The sequence below is a fragment of the Silene latifolia genome, chromosome 9, assembly GCF_048544455.1.
Source record: "Silene latifolia isolate original U9 population chromosome 9, ASM4854445v1, whole genome shotgun sequence".
NCBI classification, from domain to species: domain Eukaryota; kingdom Viridiplantae; phylum Streptophyta; class Magnoliopsida; order Caryophyllales; family Caryophyllaceae; genus Silene; species Silene latifolia.
The window spans coordinates 8,388,075-8,415,523 of NC_133534.1; the positions used below are offsets into that span (position 1 = coordinate 8,388,075).

The 27,449-nt window shown below is 36.7% G+C and overlaps 2 protein-coding genes across 2 annotated transcripts in view; both read left to right on the plus strand.

The window, feature by feature from the left end:
* Nucleotides 1-18,710, plus strand: part of LOC141598980 (uncharacterized) — a 75,425-nt gene extending 56,715 nt beyond the window's left edge. The window contains exon 10 of the mRNA XM_074418834.1: nucleotides 18,620-18,710. Within this exon, the coding sequence (XP_074274935.1) occupies nucleotides 18,620-18,695 (76 nt within the window). The 3' untranslated portion in view covers nucleotides 18,696-18,710. The remainder of the gene's footprint in view (nucleotides 1-18,619) is intronic.
* A 4,968-nt stretch (nucleotides 18,711-23,678) lies between these two features.
* Nucleotides 23,679-27,302, plus strand: LOC141598981 (uncharacterized protein At1g66480-like). Its single transcript, XM_074418835.1, has 2 exons — nucleotides 23,679-24,496; nucleotides 26,930-27,302. Exons 1-2 carry the CDS (start codon nucleotides 23,834-23,836, stop codon nucleotides 26,987-26,989), a joined length of 723 nt encoding a protein of 240 aa, XP_074274936.1. The 5' UTR covers nucleotides 23,679-23,833; the 3' UTR covers nucleotides 26,990-27,302.
* The last annotated feature ends 147 nt before the right edge of the window (nucleotides 27,303-27,449 follow it).

Genomic DNA, 27,449 nt, shown 5'->3' on the forward strand with positions numbered 1-27,449 from the left:
TTCCCGAAGATGGGCTTGATGCTGCCTGGGAACTCTGACTTTGCTTGGCTGCTGGTATCTGAACAACAGTGGTGGTCCGAATCGAAGTTGCACGTGTTGCCGCTGCTGCCGAGGGAGGTGGTACCTGTGTCGCTGCAGAGGGGGGCGGCACCTGTGTTGCTGGTTCACCGCCGACGTTGCCTGAGGTTGTTTCTTTGTGTCCGGACATGTTTTGACTGTTGAGTTAGACTGACTAACGAAGACGACCACTATGCCCCACGGTGGGCGTCAAACTGTTTTGGTAAATTTCTACCAATTTAGGGTTAAAGCGGTCTTAGAGTTAGGTCTATGTTATGATTTGAATGATTGTTGTGTGTTATCCTGTATGAGCAATGTAAACAAAGAACACAAGCAATTTTGGTGACGCGGAAAACCCGATGTGGGAAACAACCGCGGGGGGAGACGGAATCCCACCAATATTTTCACTATAATTCGAGAGGAAATACAGTTCGTATGCTTGCTATGAATGCTAGGGTGTAGTTCTTGTATTTTCTGATCCTCGTTCTTCCTTGTATCGAGGCTCCTTATATAGGGGAGGTCGATGAGCTAGGGTTTCTTGCTTTCCCTCCAAGTTATCCCTAATTTGACATTGGGTAGGACTTTCCTTCTTCGGATTCGCAAGACGTTGGACTCTCCTAAGCTTCTCCCGCGTGGGCCAATGCCCATATCCTACGCTGCTTGCTGACGCTGGCACCCTGATATCCTGCATCCCACGGCGCTTCCAGGCCTGCTGCCCCAAGTCAGCCCATATCCAGATTTTGGGCCTAACAAATGGCACGATGTCAGAAGTTATAGCATTAGAGCTGGCAGGGAACACACCCCCTGATCTTACCCAAAAAAAAAGGAAAAGAAAAATAAGGAAGTATTAGGTACCTGATCGGCTTTAGTTGTTACAACTTCAGAAGCATTAGGTACCTGATCTTTCTGAATCTCGTTGACCGATACTTTCTTCTCATGTATTGCCAAGGTAGTAGCGGCCTCTTGACCAATCTGTTGTACCTTATTACCCTCTATATAAATGACATCCTCCATCATCTTCACTTCTTCTTCGGAAAGCTTGCCTCCAGCATTCAACTTTAGTAGTACACTAGTACGGATGCCATTAACTGAAGCTGCGTGCCAAGAATGTAATGTTTCAGCAATTTTTATCCCAACAATAACATGTGAATTGAACTTAAATGAAAATAATAGAATAAATGGTACCATGTCAGCCTTCTCAGACTTAGTCTTCCTTTTCTTCTTTATCGGGGCAGTTGTCCGATAATATTTCGTTACTCCAACCTGTAACGGGACGCCCCTTAATCGACCTGGATGTTCGGGTCGGCCAATCGCTCTAGCAAGAACGTCATTACGACCATTGGGAGTGAATTTCCCTTCTTCTACCTCCGTCAATACGTTGTCCTATAATATATTAAATAAACTTCAAATTATATTTGTGACTAAAATAATAAAGTTAGTAATGAACTCGTCTTAATAAAATAATGCTTACTATGTTGGCCAACACTTCCTCATCATATTTGTCACGCGACCGGGATCCTTTAGGCGTGTGCCCTTCTTTATAAGTTACATGCCGATCCAAGTTGGTCACTCCCTTTGTCACCTACACATTAACATGGTAACATTTATACATGTAAATGTGTATCAATGCAAGTCCAAGTATGATTAAAAAAATAAAGTCTCACAGGGGAATGCATGCTACTTACGAGGTTCTCTTCTATCTTTCTGTAACCGCCTCGAGAACCATACCATTTACCCTTCTTGCATGAAATGTTAGCACGATTTCTTACGCTAAATGACCTTCAAATAATTATATAAAAGCGCAAGTAGATGAGATAATAAAAAGATTATATAAAGGACTCATTAATTAAAAAAATGATAGGTAAATCGTTAAAAGGCGAGGATATTTAACCTGAAACTTCTCAGTAGTTCTCATCTCTTTGAAAAGATCCCATTGTTCCTGACTGATGGTGGGACACTTATTGTCTTCTGGTGGGTTCTTACGCATCTCCCCCGTTGCCTTGTCCACATACAACCAATCCTTAGCAACGTCACACTTCCACTGCCTTAGGACATCCCCTGCCTTATGCATTAAATACTCATCATGGCATTCATCGCCAATATCAAAGGCTTCCTTTACACGAGCCAAGTATAACTCCGCCAATTTTGGATTCAAATTTCTAATGTCATCTAAATGGATAGGCACAAACTGTCTTGTGCAACATCCAATCCAACTGGAAAAATAACCCGCATTTGGACCAGTAGAGAAACCCTTCGAGCTCCATGTTATTTTCATCGGCTCTTTAGCGGCTATAGCTGCAAGGGCTTTCTGGCACTTCGTAGCACCCCTCTCACCAGGCTTATTATCCCCAGGCTTATTATTCTTTTGACTTTTTTTTCCGTTTTTCACCCATGATAATCCTAAAACCAAAATATGAATGAAATAGGAAATGAACAACTTAACAACGTACATGCAGAGTATTATCTAAAACCCTAAACCCTAATAGGAATGAAAATTTAAAACAACAGATTGAGCTTGTAAAATCCTAAACCCTAATAAGAGGAGTGAAGTAGATGATGCGGGATGATAAAGATAACAAAGAAGACGAAAAACAAACAGATGCATGAAAAAGAAAAAAGATGATCGTCTTAAAACCCTAATGACGAAACACAAAATTAAAGTGAACATACCTGATGATGATGATGATAAAGAGAACGAGCAGGATGATAAGGGAAGGCAACGGAATCTGGGCGGGATTCGCATAAATCCTTATGACTCTTGGTATCAATGGAAAATACCACAACACCTTAGCCGGGATCCCTTCCTTATCCTTATAACGCCACTCCAAACATTTAGGGCAATTGGTTAAGTTTTGATATAATTTCCGATACAATATGCAATCATTTGGACATGCATGTATTTTCTCATATTTCATACCCACTCCTCTTATTAGTTTTTTCGCCTCATATGTCTTAACAGGTAGAACATTACCATCAGGAAGCAACTCCTTTATCAAGGCTAAAAAACTAGTGAAACACGTGTAACTCACCCCATTTGCCCCCTTGATATTATACAACTTCACCACAGCCGACATTTTTGTGAACTTACAACCAGGATACAGAGGTGCTTCAGACTCACACAACTTCTCATACATGTTGTTAAGGTCATCCCAATTACTAGTGTCATCACCTACATCTTCAAAAGCAATCGACTCATCATCATTCTCTTCATTATTTATAGACCCAACATTCAACTTCTCTACTTCCAACTCTTCCAACTCAAAAAACTCGGCAAACTCAGGATCATCAGTTAGCCTTTCTTCAGAGTTATTCTCTTCCTCTAATGATTCCCCATGAAACTTCCAAAGCGTATAGGATCGACTAAATCTCCACTTTTCTAGGTGTATTTTAACGTCCGGAAAAGACATATAGCTAATATTACCACATCTTTCACAAGGACATGCAATACTAGAAGAACCTTTCAAATTGTTCGAAACGACTTCATAAAATTCAGCTAAACCATCCTTATAGTTGCGGTCACTCATATTTGCATCAATCATCCAAGTTCGAGTCATTATTCTACATTCGTAATAATAGGCAACTAATTCAGAAAATACAATAATAGGCAAACAAATAAACGAAATTCAGGAAAGCAATTAAGCTAAATTATCAACAAATTAGATAATAACCCCAAAAATCCTATATCTATAAGCGTTGCTAAGAAACATATATACCTGATTGATAAACACGATGAGGGAGAGAAGACGGTGACAACAGTGACGGAGATGAAGACAGAGAGACGATCAGGGAGAAATGGAGGATGATATAGTAGCAGTATTAGCTTGTGTTTGTGTTTTGTAGCGTATAGCAGAATAAAGCAATCTGTTGTTCTTAAGATTTTCATAACATTAATAACAACGGTTATTGAGTCTACAACGGTTGTTAAAAAGTATTGACAACGGGTTCTAATAAAACCGTTGTGATTACTTTTCACTAATTTTGCGCCAAATTATTAACAACGGTTAAAATGTATCACAGATTCAACCGTTGTTATTAGTTTTTATATTAACAACGGTTTTTCAAGTATGACCCGTTGTTAAAACCAATAACAACGGTTAACAACACAGAACCGTTGTAATTAAGTTTGGTAAAATTCGCTGCATCAATTCTACAACGTCTTTTGATGATTTTCGTGAATAACCGTTGTTAAAGGGTCGTTGTAGTTGCATGTATTTGTAGTAGTGTATATAGACTTATTGTACCATATTTTCACGCATCTCTATGCATATTTAGTAGTGTTTAGTTACAAATGTCCCCCGAATTGTCTACTTTGGTATCTCTTGTATTATTTGCAGGTATGAACCAAAGAGAAGCATAATCAAGCTTAGAACATGTCCCTATCTATGCATTTAGGAGATGAGTTGAGCCGGAGCTTGAAGACTACTATTTTGAGATGCGCAAAGAAGTAAGATAGCTAGGCGAGCAAAATAAGAACTTCAAATTACTAGTGCCTAATTTGAAGAGCCATATCTCGAGTTCTAAAACAGATATTCTAGTGATTCTAACTGAAGATGAAAGCTTGTCCTCTTAGCTTTCCAACTCCACCGGAAACGCTCTATTTGCCCAAGTAACGAAGAAATGGCGACCGTTTGAAATTCAGTGCGCGAAGTAGGAATTGTGCGCTGGAAAGTACTCGATCGAGTACTATCTTGTTCGATCGAGTAGTTATTGTCTTCGATCGAGTGCCCTCCTTTTGATAGTGTTCGATCGAGTACCTAAAGTCCTCGATCGAGAGGTTTTAGCTTGGATTTGTTCGATCGAGTGTTATGAAAGTGCTCGATCGAGTAGCTTGCTATGGACTCGGGCTTTTTAGCTTAAGTTCGTGTTTTAGGTTTAATAATTGTCTTTCCTAATAGGAAAGACGTCATTAGGTTTAATCTCTCTCTTTTCTATCTTCTTTTCTCTCTTTTAAAAACGGGATACTGTTGAACGCTGCTTTTCTCTCATTTTCCGGATCTAGACTTTTGTAATTCCTTCTTCCCTTTTATCCTAGTATTCTTTCTCTTCCTTTCATCTCTTTACTATGCTTTCTATTACTTTATCTTTCCTTTTTCTTTACCCATTATTATGTTTAGCTAATTCTCCCGCTAGGATTTAAGGGATTCAATGAGTTGATGTTAGTTGCTAATTAGGTTTGCAGATCTGTTGCTAAAATCATGTCTTTGTTGTTAATCACTGCAATTAATTGTTCTTGTCTACTTGAGTCGACGCAATTAGATAATTAATCTTGGTACACCTTTACCTGGATCGGAAGATTGGAATGGGTAAGACCTGCAGTGAACATTAGGATGCTTTAGTGAGGGCGGAAGCTAAGCTAATAGTGTTTTAGACTGAATTAAGACCGGAAGGAGATATTCGTTGCACCTCACACTGATACAAGTGACCGATCTGTGACCTTAGCTGCAATTATCTGACATTCATTGGTGACCCGACAATCCTAGTTCTCTCTCTTTATTGTTAATCCCTTTTATTCTTTTCTCTGCTTTAGTTAGTCAGTTTAGATAACAAATCAACAAAATTTGATACCGTCGTTTAGTACCAAAAATAAATACCTAAAACAACTAACAGAAGCTAGTGGAAGTAGGGTCGATCTCCACAGGGAGGCGGTCACTATCTACTTGTTATTCTAGTCTGTCTAGTGTCACTAAACTGGGGGTTTTGTTGATTTGTTATCTAAACTGACTAACTAAAGCAGAGAAAAGAATAAAAGGGATTAACAATAAAAAGAGAGAATTAGGATTGTCGGGTCACCAATGAATGTCAGATAATTGCAGCTAAGGTCACAGATTATATTGGTCACTTGTATCGGTCTAAGGGGCAACGAATATCTCTTTCCGGTCTCAATTCGCCCTAAAACACTATTAGCTTAGGTTCTACCCTCACTAAAGCATCCTAATAATGTTCACTGCAAGTCTTACCCATTCCAATCTTCGATCCAAGTCAAGGTGTACCAAGATTAATTATCTAATTGCGTCGACTCAAGTAGACAAGAACAATTAATTGCAGTGATTAACAACAAAGACATGATTTTAGCAACAGATCTGTAAACCTAATTAGCAACTAACATCAACTCATTGAATCCCCTTAATCCTAGCGGGATAATTAGCTAAACATAATAATGGGTAAAGAAAAAGGGAAAGATAAAATAATAGAAAGCATAGTAAAGCGATGAAAGGAAGAGAAAGAATACTAGGATAAAAGGGAAAAGGGAATTACAAAAGTCTAGATCCAGAAAATGAGAGAAAAGCAGCGTTCAACAGTATCCCGTTTTTAAAAGAGATAAAAGAAGAAAGAAAAGAGAGAGAGAGATTAAACCTAATGACGTCTTTCCTATTTATAGGAAAGACAATATATTGCATCCTAATGTTCACTGCAGGTCTTACCCTCCTTTGTGGATTCTGTCCCATATATTGCAGCCTCTAGAGCGTCCAGCTCGGCTTTTCAAATGGGGGATTCACCATAACCATTGTTTTCATTCGTATCGTCATCCAAAATAGGCGAGAATGACGAATCAACACTGTTCATGGTCAGAGTACTCGATCGAGCACTAGATCGAACAAGGTAGGGTGTTCGATCGAGGTCCTCTTCCTCAGCAGTACTCAATCGAACAATGTCTCCTCGATCGAATTCCTCCTCATATAATTCACTCGATCGAACAAGGTGGGCCGTTCGATCGAGTGTTTGATGCTGAACCGTAGTGAGGTGCTTGATAAATGCTTCGTTTTCAATAGTTTCTTCAATTTCCGAGTCGTACAAATCTTCATCATCAATAGGCAGCTTAGGTCCTTCATAGGAAGGACCGCTCTCGGTACAAATAGCAAGTACCTCCTCTGAATGCCTATAGTCTATCTCGGTAGCTAATTGAGCTATTTGAGATTCAAATAGCTTGACACGAGCTTCCCTAGCTTTATCAGATTCTTGCACTAGAAGTGCAAGTGCCTTCACCAAGGACTTCAATTCAGCAACCTCTTCATTCTCTTCAACGGGAGGAGGGGTTTGTTGTTGCGGGGGCCAGATAAACGGAGACTTTTGATAGCCTCGTTGCTGAAGCGGATGTGGTGGCACATATGCAAAGGAATGAGTGGCTTGCCTATGCTGCCTAAACGCATAGACTTCGTCGTTCCCCGCTAGACAGATAACAGCATTGTGCCCCGCAACACCACATCTCTCACAATAGACCACCTGTCGTGCCATAGGATGGAACATAGGTGGAGGATCAAAGGTACTCAAGACTTCCCTTTGATGATCTTTTACCTAGATCTACCTAGGTAGGACCTGTAAGACCTATCAAAACAGCATTAGAGAAAAAGAAGAGAACTGTCTCAAGGAATAAATCCCTTGAGGCTAAAGACAGACAAAAATAAACAAGCAAATAAAATAGTTGCCTCTCCGGCAACGGCGCCAAAATTTGATACCGTCGTTTAATACCAAAAATAAATACCTAAAACAACTAACAGAAGCTAGTGGAAGTAGGGTCGATCTCCACAGGGAGGCGGTCACTATCTACTTGTTATTCTAGTCTGTCTAATGTCACTAAACTGGGGGTTTTGTTGATTTGTTATCTAAACTGACTAACTAAAGCATAGAAAAGAATAAAAGGGATTAACAATAAAGAGAGATAACTAGGATTGTCGGGTCAGCAATGAATGTCAGATAATTGCAGCTAAGGTCACAGATCGGTCACTTGTATCGGTCTAAGGGGCAACGAATATCTCCTTCCGGTCTCAATTCACCCTAAAACACTATTAGCTTAGCTTCCGCCCTCACTAAAGCATCCTAATGTTCACTGCAGGTCTTACCCATTCCATTATTTTGATCCAGGTCAAGGTGTACCAAGATTAATTATCTAATTGCATCGACTCAAGTAGACAAGAACAATTAATTGCAGTGATTAACAACAAAGACATGATTTTAGCAACAGATCTGCAAACCTATTTAGCAACTAACATCAACTCATTGAATCCCCCAAATCCTAGCGGGAGAATTAGCTAAACATAATAATGGGTAAAGAAAAAGGGAAAGATAAAGTAATAGAAAGCATAGTAAAGAGATGAAAGGAAGAGAAAGAATATTAGGATAAAAGGGAAGAAGGAATTACAAAAGTCTAGATCCGAAAAATGAGAGAAAAGCAGCGTTCAACAGTATCCCGTTTTTAAAAGAGAGAAAATAGAGAGATTACACCTAATGACGTCTTTCCTATTTATAGGAAAGACAATTATTAAACCTAAAACACGAACTTAAGCTAAAAAGCCCGTGTCCATAGCAAGCTACTCGATCGAGCACTTTCATAACACTCGATCGAACAAATCCAAGCTAAAACCTCTCGATCGAGGACTTTAGGTACTCGATCGAACACTATCAAAAGGAGGGCATTCGATCGAAGACAATAACTACTCGATCGAACAAGATAGTACTCGATCGAGTACTTTCCAGCGCACAATTCCTGCTACGCGCACTGAATTTCAAACTGTCGCCATTTCTTCATTACTTGGTCAAACAGAGCGTTTCCGGTGGCGTTGGAAATCTAAGAGGACAAACTTTCATCTCCAGTTGGAATCACTTGAAAATCTGTTGTAGAAATTGAGATATGGCTCTTCAAAGTAGGCACTAGTAATTTGAAGTTCTTATTTTGCTCGCCTAGCTATCTTACTTCTTTGCGCATCTCAAAATAGTAGTCTTCAAGCTCCGACTCAACTCATCTCCTACATGCATGCATAGGGACATGTTCTAAGCTTGATTATGCTTCTCTTTGGTTCATACCTGCAAATAATACAAGAGAAACCAAAGTAGATAATTCGGGGGACATTTGTAGCTAAACACTACTAAATATGCATAGAGATGCGTGCAAATATGGTACAATAAGTCTATATAAAATGCACGCATCAAACTTCCCCAAACCAAACCTTTACTTGTCCCCAAGTAAACTATATGCAACTAACTAATGGAACGGAGTAAAGCTCAGAGCTAGCTACAAATCGTCCACCTAAACCAATTTAATGCAGCAAACTAACACTTATAGCAAAAATGTCAAATGCAAACGAGTTGTAGGATGTTTATAATAAAGCTGAACCGTCGACCTTGCAAGACCTTTAAAAATGGACTCTCATGGGTCACTCTTCTCCCATGAAGCAAAGGGTAAGCATATGAATGTAAGAGAAGAAGGAAATATAGTCGTTCACCTAAACTACGACCCACATAAACATGCATGCAACTAATATGATAGACAATTCTAACTACCGTACATACATTCCAACCAAACAAGGTCTGTCACAGCCGAGGGCTTACAAAAGTATGGTAAAGTGAGGAAATGGATAAGAAAAGGCAAAATATATTTGAAAATGTGAGGGTATAGGCGGCCAAGCTAGTACCTAAACAGAACCAATGGAACATAGTCATTTCTAATCCATCCAAATCAAGCACAACGCCCATATTTGGCATTCAAACTCACCAAACCGAACCAAACATACTCTTCAATAAATATAAATAAAGCATAGGAGTGAAACCGTCAACAATCAAACATCTTTTTTTTTTCTTTTACTTTTTCTTCTTTTCTCGGTTTCTTTTTGTTTTCTTTTGATTCACGTTTTTTTTTTCTCATCCTCATTTTCCATAAATTACCAACTCCTGATAATACAATACAAACCAAACTTGGCACAATAAACAATATACCACAAAACAATCTAAACTAGCTTGACAAGGCATGCTAAATTTGGATGTAGTTAAGGGTCAACAGGCAAATTTGGCTAAATGTGGAGTGTAATGGGTAAAAATGAAAGGAAAAGGGGAATGTAAGCGCCTCCCTGCATGTGACACCAACCACTAACCCGAATGTATGTAGGCAAAAAGACATTAAATTTCATATACGTGCAAATTAATGAACATGTTATGCAAGGAGTATACTACTCACAATCCTACATGAAACCGGTCACAAATGACACCAGTTTATTAGGCTCTAAAACCTTAGAAATTATAATTAGTTTGCCAAAATTATCAGGTCAAGTCATTTGTTCAGCTAAATTTTAACATTAACTCGTAGATATGCAGAAGACAAAGCTAATAAGATATCAATTTTCTGCAAGGCTTAAGCAAAAGGACGAATTATAGTGCAATTTCATCATTGGAATATACCGTCCCGACTCGACCTATATGCAAAAGTAAACGTGAAATTTTTGAATTTAATAAAAATTTTAATTTTTATGAGATTTTTGATTTTTTATAAAAATAAACAACAATGCATACAGAAATTAAACGTGATAACAGAAATGCAATAAAAACATAATTGCAGACATAGATATGGATGCATAACCTCCCCAAACCAAACCATACAATGCCCTCATTGTACTCAAAAATAGGGAAAGGAAATGCAAACTAAAAAGGAGAGAGTGGAGATGCGGAAAACTCACAAGAATACGCGAAGTAGGGACCTCCCCAAACCAGCAAGCAACATAGGAGGTCGCTAAAAGCCTCAGACAGCGTCATTGGAAATTAATCAACTAAATCTACCCAATGGTACTCGATTGAATGGTTCAAGCACTCGATCGAGTAAAAAGAATGCTCGATCGAGTGGTACCTGCAGACAAATGACGACCAAAAACCAATCCTAAATTGTTCCGCGGTCTATGGTTGTAAAAACCATTTATTACACACACAACAAAAACTGAAATGCAAATCAACTAAAAATTTAAACTCCGGGTTGCCTCCCGGACAGCACTAAATTCAGACAGGTCTCAGCTCGACCTTCTTTTCTTCATCCAGCTGCTCCAGTTAGTCGCGATCAAAGCAACTCAAAGCTCTTAGCATAAGATCATATATCTGCGCATGTGCTACACAAGAGCATAAGTAGCACCAAAATAAAGAAGGAGCATATGAAAGAGAACTAAAGTACTGTCTCAGCCTAACAAATTTCCGATGACAAATATGGTGAAACTTTATTAGCTTATTTGTCCAATTGGGAGGGGATGGAGTATTGAAATATATAGCCTGAGTCATATGAGGTAGTGTACTATTTATACCAATAATAATAAAATTACCGTTAACTACCTCAGGTCGGTCGCTCCTAACGTCGCAATCATTGATAAAAGAATATATTACCTCTACCGTTCTAGGAATATTCCCGGACTCAGCTACCTTCCCATTCCCCTCCTTTGTGGATTCTGTCCCATATATTGCAGCCTCTAGAGCGTCCAGCTCGGCTTTTCAAATGGGGGATTCACCATAACCATTGTTTTCATTCGTATCGTCATCCGAAATAGGCGAGAATGACGAATCAACACTGTTCATGGTCAGAGTACTCGATCGAGCACTAGATCGAACAAGGTAGGGTGTTCGATCGAGGTCCTCTTCCTCAGCAGTACTCAATCGAACAATGTCTCCTCGATAGCAAGCTACTCGATCGAGCACTTTCATAACACTCGATCGAACAAATCCAAGCTAAAACCTCTCGATCGAGGACTTTAGGTACTCGATCGAACACTATCAAAAGGAGGGCATTCGATCGAAGACAATAACTACTCGATCGAACAAGATAGTACTCGATCGAGTACTTTCCAGTTCACAATTCCTGCTTCGCACACTGAATTTCAAACGGCCGCCATTTCTTCGTTACATGGGCAAACAGAACGTTTCCGGTGGCGTTGGAAAGCTAAGAGGACAAGATTTCATCTACAATTTGAATCATTTGAAAATCTATTGTATAACTCGAGATATGGCTCTTCAAATTAGGCACTAGTAATTTGAAGGTCTTATTTTGGTTGCCTAGCTATCTTACTTCTTTGCGCATCTCAAAATAGTAGTCTTCAAGCTCCGACTCAACTCATCTCCTAAATACATGCATAGGGACATGTTCTTAGCTTGATTATGCTTCTTTTTGGTTCATACCTGCAAATAATACAAGAGAAACCAAAGTAGACAATTCTGGGGACATTTGTAGCTAAACACTATTAAATATGCATAGAGATGCGTGCAAATATGGTACAATAAGTCTATATAAAATGCACGCATCAATTCCCGTTAATTTAATCCGGCCTATATTTAATTAAATAAAATATTTCCTTGAGTCTATTAGTTATTTAATTGTTCATACTTTTTCTCATTGTTACCACGGTTACTTTCACTACATTCGTAGTTACTTTCACTACTCCCACTATCATTATTATAAGTGTCACTAGTCCCACATTAATACCGTTAATTTTATTAATCTCGTTGCTGCTACTATTACTTTTACTACATTTAATTTAATGTATAATTCTATGATGATACTAATTAATTCCATAAGTGGGGCATGTTAATTTTAAGGAAAATCACTATATTCTTGTGTTTTCTAAATTTAATTACTTTAATTTAATGTAATTTCCATAAATTTTCTTTATCAAGACATCTTTATATTATACTTTTAACCAAAACTATATAATATTTACATTAAGGTCCCTTTATCAGGTCCATCATAGGTGCTATCGATTTAAAACTATATATTATAATTAATTTGTATAGATTTCTTTAATTACATTGAAGTTCCTTGGTTTCTGGAATTTATATATAGTATTGATTGATTGATTGATTTGATATTCATGATATAATCAATAAAACAATTTAAAACAAGATCTCACATACTGACTATCTTTTACGTACTCCCTTCCATCCAAACCAAAGGTTACATTTGATTTTTTGGCACTATTCATAATTGTAGAGAATCTTTGGTATTATTAGTAATGTATAAGAGAAAATATAGTCATGCGAGATCTTGTTTGATTCATCGTCATGAATGCTATACGAATATCAAGTTTTCGTAATTTTTAATAATGTGTAACTAAAGATATTCACGTTGCAAAACGCGCCTCGGCAAGCGTAATAAAGTCAAATGTAACCTTTGGTTTGGATGGGAGGGAGTAGTATATTATTATCCGTAAAAGTTATATTAAAAATTCTCCTCGCTTACAATTTTTTTAAAAAAAAAATGCAATTCAATGGAATGGAGGTAGGGATGGCAGTGGGTCGGGGACCCGACCCAGACCCTGAGGGTCGGACCCTAATGGGTCGGGTATGGGTCTCATTTTTTCAGACCCAATGGATATGGGTCGGGTATGGGTCTTAAGAAAATATTTCGGGTCCGGGTGTAAGTTATGAGACTCATACCCGACCCTTAGACCCTTTATTAAAGAAAAAAAATCAAAATTACAACTTTTCTGAATTCATACTGGAAGACTATAGAAACCCAACTAAAGTCTCTTTCTCTTCCCTCATTCCATAAAGTGATAAAACCCAACCAAACTCTTCTGACAATACCACCACTCCACCACTGACACAAGAAAACCACCACCACAGCACTGATACGCGACTGGCAACCACCTCTTTAATAGCCGGCGACCGGCAACCGCCATTAACGGCAGATTAATAAACTTATAATGTTAATGTAGTATGAATTTTTTTTTAATATTATAGACCCTATAGCTGTTAATCTTGTTACTAAAGTGGCTGAAACTCGGACCCACGGGTAGACCCAGACCCTACCCTTACCCATAGGGTCCGGGTATGGGTCCTCAAATTTTAGACCGTTGCGGGTCTGGGTCGGGTACGGGTCCAAAGGGAAAATCTCGGGTCGGGTCCGGGTCTAGGCGAACCCTACCCAGACCCTACTCATTGCCATCCTTAAATGGAGGTAATATCTAAATTCAAAAATCCTCATCTCATACATAACGCGAGTAATTCAAATTTCAACGTTCTTTAGTCCGTTTCTCTTCATCTTCAACAATGGCGACACTGCAGCTTATAATCGAGAAGGGCTCGCGTATTGGCAAAAGCCGCAAAACCCTAGAATTCAACTCCAGTACACCTGTTCAACTCTGTTGGGAAATAAGCGCCAATCTCCCACGCGCAACGGAAGCAACCAATCGACAAGTAAACCGTAAAAGTAAATAAATGTAAGCAATAATAAGACGAGACGATATTTTAGGGTCAAACCCAGGGCAAAACCTTCCAAACCGGAAGTAAAACCCACTAGCCAAATAGACTAGAATCCACTATAATAATATAGTACCAGTACAACGTAACCGTCTCGAATTAAATACCAATTCGAAACCCACAATAATATAAGATAACAGCCTCTAGCCCTCCAGTAATATTAGTCAATGCCACTAATATTACCCCTAGAGTAACCTCATAAATTATTGTATAAAAACACCCGTTATACTGCCTCTCACCCTCAAACCCGACTTGCTATTTACCAAGCTAAGTCACCTTGTTTGATATTTTGTTGTGAGATATATTTTCCAAAGGATTTCAATCCTTTATATAGCCATTGTGAAGTGACGTTAGATTTTACATCATAAATCACTTCACGTTACCAACACATGAATTAAAAACAAATTCATATGTTTTTCCATTTCATTACGTAATGTTAAACAAATGAATTAATATTCATTTAACATCACACAATGTTACATGTACTAAATTAATACATGTAACACTTCTCATTAACCTTTGTGTTGGATGTTACTCAACAAATCTCCCCCTCCAACACAAGAGATCACCACCGAGGAATCAACCATTGGCCTTTTGAAATCACCAGCTGCACACCCGAGTTAATATTCGGTCCTCACCTTAACTCATTATCACGGCCAATGCACCGTGTACAGCCTAAACCCAGTCAATGACGTTACTTGACTCCGGAGAGAAACCTCTTGCTCTCCACCTTCCTACCAGCAGGAATTTTACCTTTGCGCCCGTCTGTAACCTGAAAACAATCTACCTTCGTCGCCACTTCCACGAACGAAACACGTGCACGCTTTTTCCGTTTCCAGCCATCCTGTGAGGTTTTTACTGCATATGCATCCAGACGGTATAAACCACGACGTAGCTCCCCCTTCATGAGGACCATAGAACCCTTAGTCACTTTCATTACTCCCCCATGAGCTTTACATCCATAACCCTCGGAGTCTAGTTGACTAAGTGAAATTAAATTCTGCCGCACCTTTGGAACATAGGCAACCTTGTCCAAAGTGTGCACCACCCCATTTGACATTTTGATTTTCACCACTCCAATACCTATGACATCAACTATTGAGTTATCAGCCAAACTCAATTTCCTAGCCACGCCTTCTTGGAGCTCCTCAAAACTGTCCTTCCGGGTGCAAATGTGGTTGACACAACCAGAATCTAATATCCATTCTTCCTTGGAACACACGTCGTTTACAACCGTGACCGCAAATATGTCACTACCACCGGTAAGGAAACAACCACTACTTCCTTCGCCGGCAACCAAGTTGGTGTCGCCCTTGTTTTCTTCATTCCCGCATTTCTTAGGACAGAACCGCCTAATATGCCCAAGGTCACCACACTTGAAACACTTCACATCATTATTTCTAGAAGCGTTCCTGGATCGAGACCTGCCATGCATCGATCCATCCTCCCTGTTAAACGATCGACCTCTCCCATCCCGAGCAATCGCAATCGTACCCGTCATCGTCGCTCCAGTATCTGACCTTGTCCTTCTTCCTCGCATCAAAGGACAATAAAGCTGTTTGTGCTTGCTCCACCGTGATGGTGTCTTTACCGCACAAAATAGTATCCACATAAGTCTCATATGTGTCCGGGAGAGAATTGAGGAGTAGTAACGCCTTATGTTCCTCCTCAAGCTTCACTTCGATCTTCTTCAACTCGTCTAACAGTCCATTGAACAAATTCACATGTTCAATTAAATTTTCATCCTCGTCCATCCTCAACCGATATAACCGTCGCTTCAAAAGCAACTTGTTGGTCAAACTCTTCGCCATGTAGAGCTTCTCCAACTTTTCCCATATCACCGATGGAGAGTCATCATCAAGAACACAATTGATGACTGAATCCGAGATGCACAACCTAATAGTACTTGCACACTTAGTGCAAACCTCTTCCCAGTCGGCATCACTCATCTTCTCCGGCTTACCATCAACTCCTTTCAAGGCTCTAGCCAAGCCATGATGAACCAGGAGATCCTTCATCCTTCTTTGCCAAAGGGTGAAACTACTTTTACCGTCAAATTTTGGATGCAAAAGAGACCCCATATTTGACATCCTTGCCAATTAAACCGACCACCACAGGCCGAGCCTAGTGGCTCGATACCTTGTTAGGAAATAAGCGCCAATCTCCCACGCGCAACTAAGCAACCAATCGACAAGTAAACCGTAAAAGTAAATAAATGTAAGCAATAATAAGACGAGACGATATTTTAGGGTCAAACCCAGGGCAAAACCTTCCAAACCGGAAGTAAAACCCACTAGCCAAATAGACTAGAATCCACTATAATAATATAGTCAAAGATAACGTAACCGTCTCGAATTAAATACCAAATTCGAAACCCACAATAATATAAGATAACAACCTCTAGCCCTCCAAAGAATATTAGTCAATGCCACTAATATTACCCTAAATAACCTCATAAATTATGTATAAAAACACCCGATTATCTTCTCTCACCTCAAACCCGACTTGCTATTTACTGTCTAAGTCACCTTGTTTGATATTTTGTTGTGAGATATATTTTAAAAAAGGATTTCAATCCTTTATATAGCCTATCATATGAAGTGACGTTAGATTTTACATCATAAATCACTTCACGTTACCAACACATGAATTAAAAACAAATTCATATGTTTTTCCATTTCATTAGTAATGTTAAACAAATGAATTAATATTAATTTAACATCACACAATGTTACATGTACTAAATTAATACATGTAACACTTCTCATTAACCTTTGTGTTGGATGTTACTCAACAACTCGACCGAGTTGTCCATGGCAACGATTTCACCATTTAAGAACCGGGTATTTCCTCCAAGCATTTCACTATCGATTTCAATTCGGATTCGGGTAATGGTTCATCATCAGTGATCTCGATTCTTCTAACGGTACTATTTTGAACTCTTCTCTGCTTAAACCCCTTTCCCCCTTGAATTAATGATGGTGATGTGATTAAAATTGGGGAAATTACTTTAATTAGGGTTTAAATTAGTGATGAATTGGATAATCGTAGATGTACTAGACTGCAAGGAAGAGGATGGCCGGAGAACGTTGTCGTTTTGGAGGTGAACAATAACTTCAATTAGGGTTGAAATTAGTGATGAATGATAATTTGATGAATATGGAAGTTGTTGAACTACAGTTGGAAAGCTCTTTGTATGCAACAGAGAAGCCTTGTGTGGATTCCACGGAGAATACAACACTGCATGATAAGTTGGAAGACATAGGCGAGGCACAGGCTAGAGGCTCAGAACTAGAAGGGAAAGTGAATGGTAACATGTTGGAGGTGGGAGTTCCTGAAAATGGGAGTAGTTTTCATGTCGAAAAAAGGTTTTCAGATCGAAGATCAGGTAATGAGGGCATGTGATACCAGGGAGCTTCCTGAGGAATTAGATACCAGTTACGACGGTAGAGAAACCGGCCAAGAGTCTGTACAGGCACCTAACTTGGAAAAGATGACTCTAGGGGAATGGTTTGATTATTTGGAAGTCTGTTTCCGTAAGCAGATTTATACTGTGTCCGATGAGATCATTAAAGACATGCGAAAAAGAGCCAAACAGTTTTCTGGATTCATGTTGCTGCAGCAGAAAGAGAAGGGAAAAGTGCCTGATGGTTTGCTTTCAGTCTTCTACACATTAGGAGTTCATGAAATGTTAAATTTTTATAATTTCAGCGAAAGGCTCGACAAATATAGTAGTCCAAAAATTATAAAAATTACGCCATTAGTATTCTTATGAAAAGAGATTTCATATGAGTGAGAATGACATATATAAAAAAATAGAGGGAGTATTTAATAATTTGTCGAGCCTTTCGCTGAAATATTTCCATCTCCGATCTGGTAGATAGTTTGCTAATTTCTTGCTTAGTTTTAGTCGTTTAGTTGATTGGTAGACATAGTGCCGAGCTTGTGAATAATTTTAAGAAGAAAAACTTGGAAAATAAATGACTTTGAATACGTCTGCCCTGCCTCGTTAGCGTTTTGAAGACATTTGACGAGCAAGCATGCAAGGAAGGGAGAACCTACTTCTCCCTTTCTTGATATTGCTCATTTCAGCTTGCCAAATATTTGACTATTCATGTACGTGGTTTTTATAATTCTGTTTAGTCGGAGATTGAGGTAATGCAGTTGGATACAGACATGCCAAAAGTAACAATAGAAATAGGATACCTGGTCATACTAGAATCTCACTTAAGATTGTGTTAGTGGCTGATTTTGTAATATGTATTTTGACCTGTTCTATTTTAGTTATGGGTAGAATTCTATGGTGTTAGTTCCCTTCTCGAAGACCTTTACAAAGCTCTTGATGTGGTAAGCATGCTGTAAGTTGGTAACTATTTACGGTTTTAGTTTTACAGTACCAGTTATGTTATGTCTGTTAAGTGTTATGGCAGTGAAGCTTTCAGAATGTGAAATTTATAGCTACAAAGAGGCGCAATGTTAGTCTGCAGATATAATGTTAGTCCTTACACCGTATTTGTGCTACTGCAAATGTTTATTTTTGGTTCTATGATTTCCATTCTCTTCACAGATGGTCGTTCAATTTCTTTTTCCACGACAAAAAGCTGAAGCGTGTTGTGAGGTTGTGCTTCTCTTGCATAAGGTAGGTGCTCTATGAGATTGGAGTTTTGAAATAACAGAAACTTATTGCTGATGTCTGTTTCTGCATAGTAAATAATTTCGAATTGAGAATTGATCTCAAAATTGGTCATCGCGGCCTGAATTCTGCTGGTTCACGATGAATTTGGTCAATATAGGCCTGATAGGCAGTCCGACTGATATTTATTGCCTCACTAAGTCGGTCAACTGAAACTCGGCCGTAGTAAGAGCCCTGTTGTAGGGTAGTGTCAAGTTATAAAGACCTATGTTGCATCCCAACACGGGATGCTATGGCCGAAACATGCTTCAAACTGCCTCCAGACATTTATCGTCTCCTAAACCTTATATATTTGGCGTTGATTTGATTTGCTGCTAGTTCATCTCGTGTTTCTTTCATTTTAAAAAAAAAAATTAATGCTGGGACTGCAAAAAAAAAAACAATCGCTACTTTAGATGTGCACTTGGTAAATTTACGTGAATACGTTATTTTATAATTTATGTTCAGCATATATATTTTCATTTGAAACGCAACTGTACATTAAAAAACGGTATTTGTTTATGATTTTTTTTTCGGCGCTAGTTATCTGGGCCGTTTTAGTGATGTAATCGGACGCAGATAGATTGTAATTTCAATTGTATTTACTCCATCGTCGATTAGTCTTCATTCAATCTAATGTAGTCGTTTCATAATTAAAAAATTCTTTCACCTATTGCAAATGGTAACTCGAGGAACAAGTTGTAATAGAGATTAAATAGTATTGACAATGATAATGCTGACTTCTTCCAAAAATCTTTTTTTCTTATTTCCTTTTCTTTAGTAAAAAGTCTTAGAGTTGGTGTGCTTGGACTTGTAAAGTTATAAACATGAAAACTATTGAAACTCTTAAATTGAAATTAAATCAAATAATGCGACTACTTTTTCTTTTTGTACGTACACATCATGTTCCGGATCATCTAATGAATTTAAGAGATCTTGTTTTTTTTAAAGTTAAATTAAGCCTAAAAGTCCAAAATTATAGTGTAAGAAAACAAGATTATAATAAACATTCAAGTAAAAATTAGGAATATATTGACTCTTTATTTCAAGGAATAACGGTTGGCCATATAAGATTGCTTTATATAATAATGAATGATATTATAATAATCAAAATATAACCATACTAGAGGGTAGACATGGTTATTAAAAGAACCTGTTATATATTCCCTCTATTCAACTTCCACTTTGCATGTTTCTCTTTTGCACACTATTCACAAGCAGACATTCAACTTTAATTTTCTCTCGATACATAAGTTAAAATATATTTATGTAGGATTTTATTTAATTCGTCTTTAAGAGTACATTAAAAATATCTAACTTTTATAATTTTTGTAAATACGTAGCTAAAGATATTTACTGCATAAAAATTGTGTTGACAAACGTAATAAAGCAAACATGTAAAATGGAGTTGAATGCAGGGAGTATTAAACTTGTGTACTGCTACCTCAAACAAATATTTGATATAGCTCATAGATAAACTAAATTTCACCCATTAATCAACCCCACTTACATTGTTGAACTCCTTCCAAAAAATGTTCTCAACTTGTTTTTTTACCTTTTATTTATCGCTTCTTCTAACATATACCCCTAGGGCCCTAGAACACACATTAAAAAATTAATTAGAGAAACATCTATTCACTAATAAAAATATTCAATTGTCACCCAAGATGTGTGAGTCTAGTGGAATTCCAGGGTAACCTCAAAGCCTCCTAAGGAGGAATTGCGAGGTCCACATGGTACAGGCGCCTAGCAGAGTGGGGTCCTGTATCCGGGGAGGATCCAACCTCCTCGTCATCAAAAAAAAAAAAAAATATTCAATTGTCTTGCTTGTTTTTTTTTTTTTTCACAAGTGTTTTACTTTTAGCCTATTTCTGCCTAAACTGTTGTACAGGGTGGTAATTACATCAATCAACTTTAGTTATTCTATTGTCTTTGAAGGCCTGGTTCTTTCTAACTTAATTTTAGCTTATTTTAATTCATCTCAGCTTTATTTAGTTTAGTGAAGTTCAGCTCAACTCAATTCCATTCAGTTCAGTTCATCTTTATTTAAATTAACTCTTATTTCAATTCTATTTAGTTCAGCTCAGCTTCATTCGATTCAGTTTAGTTAAATTCAACACTAGTTAATCAAGTTCAATTCAACTTCTTTTTTTCAGGCCAAAAGAACAAAGGTTAGACTTTTATTCGTTCATTTTCTTGAACAACGAGATGATGTTAAGAGGATGCACCATCCTCTTCATGGTGGATGCTCTTAAACTCTTATTCGTATAGAGTTTTCTGGGACAAAGTTTAATAAATTTGTTAGCTGACCCCATATGAAATTAATGTTTTCTGTTTTTTATTATTCAGTACTCCGTAATTAGCGCATTACCATACAAAAACTGATTAATTAAAAAATCAAATATGACCCGTTCATCATAAGTCTTAAAAGAAAGGTATTGACATGTGACATTAATTAATAGTTAGTGCTGATTTCTCTACCCAACATGCCTATGGTTGTTGGACATGCAATAGTGGTAGTCAGACTTGAGTTGAGTAGGAAGCAAGAAAACAACTTCACCATGTCCCAACTCAGACCCTATTTTTATGAATTAAGACGGATATATTCGTCATAAAAAAAGAATCGAGTTAAACAATAGATAGAATAAAAAATAAAATGCTTAGTGTTGGATTTGTGTCTTGATTCTTTATCAGTTGCTGCTTCGAACAACTATGACGGTATCGGTTATCTGATTGGGCTAGGATTTTCTCTTTTGGGCTTCCAGGTCTTTTGTGTACTGGTCTTAGAGAGTAATATATAAACTCTATAAGCCACACCGTAACAATTATGCATAATATGCATATCATAACTATCTGAATCTGAAATATGTAAACTTCTCACTATCAATAAAACTCTCCACACTTTTGCCATGAACCATGTAAATCTTGTGTGTTACTTTCTTTATCGTTTCTCTTTATCTTTTATCGCATCTGTTATAACAGTTAGAAACCGACAAATTTTTGTTTTATCTATTTAAATAGGTTGCTAATTTAACCGTTTTACGGATGTTTGATTAGACAATTGTAAAATTGGATCTCGAAATGTTGCTTTTCTACCTGCCTAACAAAGAAAACAAACACATAACTAATGTGATTGTGAATTATTCCAATTACAACTACTTACCCGTCGGTATCGTTAAACTAGCATAACTAGTTTGAAGTTAGCTAAACAATTTCGGTGGAACTGCATATGACGGGTTTGGTGATGATGTGAAATAAGTAGTTAAGGATATGTAAAAGATAAATATAGTGCTGTTTGAAGGGACCGAGCGAGCTATGTACAGGCTGATCAGGTCATTATCAAGAATATATGATTAGAAATACGAGCTTGAGAAAAAACCCAAATATACACGGTTCATATCATGTGTTTGATAGTAGTAACTTGAGGTAGTATAACTTGTGTTTTATCGTGTGGAATTAATAAATTGAGTAAATATTGTACTGTTATTTTGGATTGAAATTGCATAAAATGATTGAATAATAGTTAATTAAGTAAACTGAAATAACCTTATTTAACTAAACTTACTTAACTTTACTAAAATTAAATTAACTCAAGTTATTACTCATTCCATCCCGGTTATTTATTTACCTATTTCATTTTGAGATGTCTCAGTCAATTGTTTATCTTTCTATTTTAGGAATGTCTTTGATGGACAATTTGATCTTCCAGACTCAATTTGGTTCACTTATCATTTAATAATTGTCCTCCTCTTTTCTTGGTCTCTGTGTCAAAACCAAAGGTAAACAAATGACCGGAATTGAGAGAGTATAACTTAACTTAAATTTAATTTTATTGAACTTAGCAAACTTAAAATAATTTGCATTAAACTCTACTAATTAAAGTAGATTAAATAAAGTTAAATGAACTGAAATTAAGTCTAAAAGTACGCAAATATCGTCCCTACATCATCCTTTTATCCTTGATAATTCTATAAGAGTACTCCATAATCCATATATGATGAAGTATATATTCAAAGTTTCAAGTCTTTTGCGTCGGCCATAACAATTAACAAACTAGTACCGGTAATTTGTGATTTATATTTGTTTTGTACTCATCAGGTTTGTTGTTGCACTCAAAAGTTGAAATGGTATAACTTCTAATCACATGCTCACCATTCAACCTCCTTAATCTTTCTTACGTTTAGAGTTTAGACTAACTATTCACATGATCATTAAACTAATTGAAGTCCAAATTTCCAACATAATCTTGGGAAGTCGGTAACAATTACCATGCAAGTTAATATATAGAGCATATTAATGCACCAATCATGGATGACTATCATTTTGTATACAATGAGAGTAATACAAAAGTCATCTAATTATTTGTAAATTAAACTTTTTTCTTTTCTTTTCAAGTTGATTATATATAAAATTTTGATTTCATAGTTAGTTTTTTCTTATTTGTTGTTATATTCATAGACCTAGCCAAATTAACGAGCCTGCCTAACCCGACCAGCCTTGTGACTCATCATTCCCACGGTTTGTCCAGCCCGTCAGTGGTCCAACCTAACCCGCCTCGAAATCGGCCTAGGCCTCACATTCTCGACCTAACCCACCCAAGTCGATAAAGAAAACAAAATAAAAGATAACAAAGGCAACCGGTTTGCTCCAGGGTTAGGCTTGAGCCAACCCGACGAACTGGTCTAGTTATACACTTATACATATGCAATCAAAATATTTTCTAATTAACTCAACATCTTTTCTCGACTTGCATTTTTTATTAATTAAAATCTTATTAATTTCGTGAAATGAAATTAAAAATTTTACAAAGTTAGAAACACTAGCTACTTTTAGTCTAGTTTAATGAGAAAGAAACCCAAATTTGTTTATGCTTTTCAAACACTAGTGTGAATTTTCAAACCATTAGTATTCTAAATTTGACAATTGAGACTCTTACCTCTCTTACATGCACGTCTCTATCGAGCATCCACCCTTATAATCCAATTGATCCTTGCTAACTTTTTAGATAAAGGAGTCATTCTAAGTTCAAACAATCACCCACTCTTCAACCAAATAAACTTCCTACTCCAACACTTTTTTTCTCCATTTTTTGTTATTCTTCCTCACAAAATGGGAAACACTCTAGGAGGCAAAAAAACTACAAAAATCATGAAAATAAATGGTGAAACAATCAAGTTTAAGACACCAATAAAAGTTGGTGATGTAGTAAAGGATTACCCGGGTCATGTGGTGCTGGATTCCGAGGCTGTAAAGCACTATGGAATCCGAGCAAAACCACTTGACTCGCTTTTGAATTTAGAGCCTAAACGGCTCTACTTCTTAGTGGAACTTCCCAAGTTATCACAGGATCACCAGCACAGAGTCCCCAGAAGGGTTCGGTCTGGGATCCAAATGTCTGCCAGAGACCGCCTTGAGAGCCTAGTACTCTCAAGAAGGTCTGTGTCAGACCTGTCTATCATGGGACCTGCAACCAGAATAGAAAATGACGGGTCCCATGGTAGCCTGAACGCCTCAGCGGGGCTCAGGGTGAAAATGAGGCTCCCTAAGGCCGAAGTCGAGAGGTTAATGAGCCAGAGTAAGGATAGAGATGAGATGGTTGAGAAGATTATGAATATGTATTCGTCTAAATTGAGTCAAGAATCTCAAAATGGTTCAAGAAATGATTATGTGCATGGGATTCAACGTGAAAAGAGTAGTTTGAAGGGTAAAGAGATTGTCAACGGCGATAGTTGTTTTGTTCAATCATTTGGTCGTAGTCGAGCAGGTGACAAGGTGCGTAAAGTTTACAATTTTTCATTTTTCATTTTTCAATTTTTGCTTTATTTCAAGGTCTTTCAACTTTCATTGTTCACAAATACTGGTGTGGCGGTTTTACATAAATTTATCGTAAAATGAACTTTTTAGTAATTACTTTTACCTACTAATAGAGTTGTCCGTGTTAGCCGGAATATTATATTAGTGTAAAATCGCCTGACACAAAAGTAACTCTGTCATTGTTTCTTCTTACGTTTTACATAGTATATTTTTCTCCATTTTGAAAATCATATTTTATTTTATTTTGTCATGGTGTATTATATGTGTACATTTCCTTCGTATTAAATAAATGGCAATTCCCTCTTGCTTAAACATTTATCTTTTTCCTTTCTTAAAGGCGGAATTGAAAATTTTACATTCTGGTGAGATACATTTTATGTAGTACATTTCGTGTATAACTAATTACGAGTCTCACTTAGTCTTATACAAAATAATTTCAACGATTTTTCTAATTATGGAATGATTAACAAGATATTCACCTTATCTACTTAATTATGGTAAAAATGAGTTTATACTTAAATATCGCACAAAAATACAGGTTATTAATATGTATCCTTAGATCCTTAATTAGAACACACGCTAGAAAAATCGTGTTTAAATTTCTAAGTATATATGCTCTTCCGACAACTTCCTGTGAGCACTCATTATCCGGATTTTGAATAATATAAACGCATGATAAAAAAGAAGCCTAAAAAAATGGCGTCTTGTAAATAATCCTTATCTAATGGAAAAGACAAGGTAGTGGAAACTTACTAATCCATTAAAGTGTGAACACCACTCAATCACTTTACTATTAGCTCCACCAAACATTGCTTCTAAATGGGAATAATTAAGGTTTTTTTTATGTCATGCACACCTCATATATTATGTCAAATCCCACAAACTTCACAAAAATAAACATTGTACTACTAAATTTGTTTACTTTGGTCTCGTTCATTTGTTTACGTTTAATTTTGGCACAGAAATAAAAAAGAGGAGAATACCAATTATACTAATTATTTAATGATAAGTTGTTCGAATTGAGTGTAGATATCAAATTGTGGATCAAAAGTATTAACAAAATAGAAAGATAAATAATTGACTGAAACAAAATTAAAAGGATAAAAGAAGTATTATGTATACTGTAGTTGATAAAGACAAAAAAAAAAAAAAAAAAAAAAAGAGCAAAGGACAATTTTATGCGCTTAAGGTGGAACAAATTGAAGTGACCTTTCTAGTTTCAAAACCTTAGCTTTTCCGTTTGCCTTTCTCTTTCAAGTTAATAATGAAAGGTTCGACTTAAGTCCAATCACCTTAGCGTTAAATTTACCCTTGTGACTAAAAATACGTGAATACTATGCTTAATTCGGTATCAGGTGGAACATGCAAAAAATATATATAATGATATTTTGTAAAATGTCCGAAAGGAAAAATATATATTGCTTTAGCTATAGTTTAGGTACAAGTATTTAGGGTAGTAAATAAATAAAAGAATTGGTAATGAACATATATGGCACGTAATTTGTAAGATATTTAGATTTGCTATGGACGATATACGAGTACAAAATAACAAAAATCTTTTTAGATACGCGTGTTACATCAAGTCATTATATTAATGATCGGGTCGTGTCATTTTCAGGGTAAAATGTATTTGTCGTCGGAAATAATAATTGATGACCCGTAATTTAAGCGACTGAAATACACTGAATGAAATTTACCTACAATTCTATAATATTTCTTCTTGCTAGATTTTCAATATTTTATGCAAGTATGTAACTATCTGATAGATATGCTATCGAGCTGAAATGTCATAAAATTGAGTGAGTCCAAGTAAATGTAGCCGTCTTACGTTACGCACGAACCATACTTTTATAACGGAACGGTATGTATGTCAAAATCGTATACTAATACTCGTACATGCATGACAAAATTGCCACAAAATCATGGGTTTGTCGTCAAACATGATAATCATTAACAATTCCAATACATATATTCAACAATCTCCTGCTCAACTTAATTTCTTTTTTGTTTGTAACTTGCTTAGTTGCATTACGTACTCGAAATTGAGATATTATTTACGTCTCCTTCATTATTTATATCTTTTATAGAATTTTGATCAAAAGTAAACAAATAATTGGAACCGGGAGAAAATATTTGTGTAGGGTGGTTACCGTATTACATTACATGTTAATTTATTATTTTTTTTTGTTTACTTTATTTTATGTGAAATCATTTTATACAAGACTTTTTATCGTGATTTTAGTAGTTGGATATTTGAAAGCGGTTCTTTTCCTTTACCCGACTAATTTTATACTACTACCGTTAGAAAAAAAAAACTTATGCAATTAGTTAATTATCTACAATTTTACTAAATATTATTATGCTGACAAATTATTTTTTTAATGATGACAGAAAAGAGTAGGTTTTATGCCGATCCGTGAAGGTGAGATTGGGGTAGCTATTGCCACTTGATATTCAATCATTTTTTGGACCCTTGGACGCAGCCCCATAACAAAAGACAGAAAGAAGCCCCAAGGCCAATTGGAGATAGAAGAGAAAATCGCTCACATATAAGACGGTCTCATTCATAAAACCCGTCTAATAACATGGACCAACCTTAAATTTTATAATGTCGACTTAACGTTAGATAGGTCGGTCGTCATTATAAAGTATTAGATTGTCGAAGTTAAATATAAAGTGAAATATATATCAGTGTTTATATGGACTCGTATCATTTTGATTCTGTCATTCAATATGACACTCTTAAAAATGATTAGTTCAAGCTTATATTAGCAAAGATTAGTAGATAATTTCTCTGTCTCAATTATTTGTTTACCTTTGATTAAAATATTCTTTACATAGAATATAAAAAGGTAAACTAATGATTGAGATGGAAAAAGTAGGTAATTAGCGTAGACGTAAGTTTGGTGGG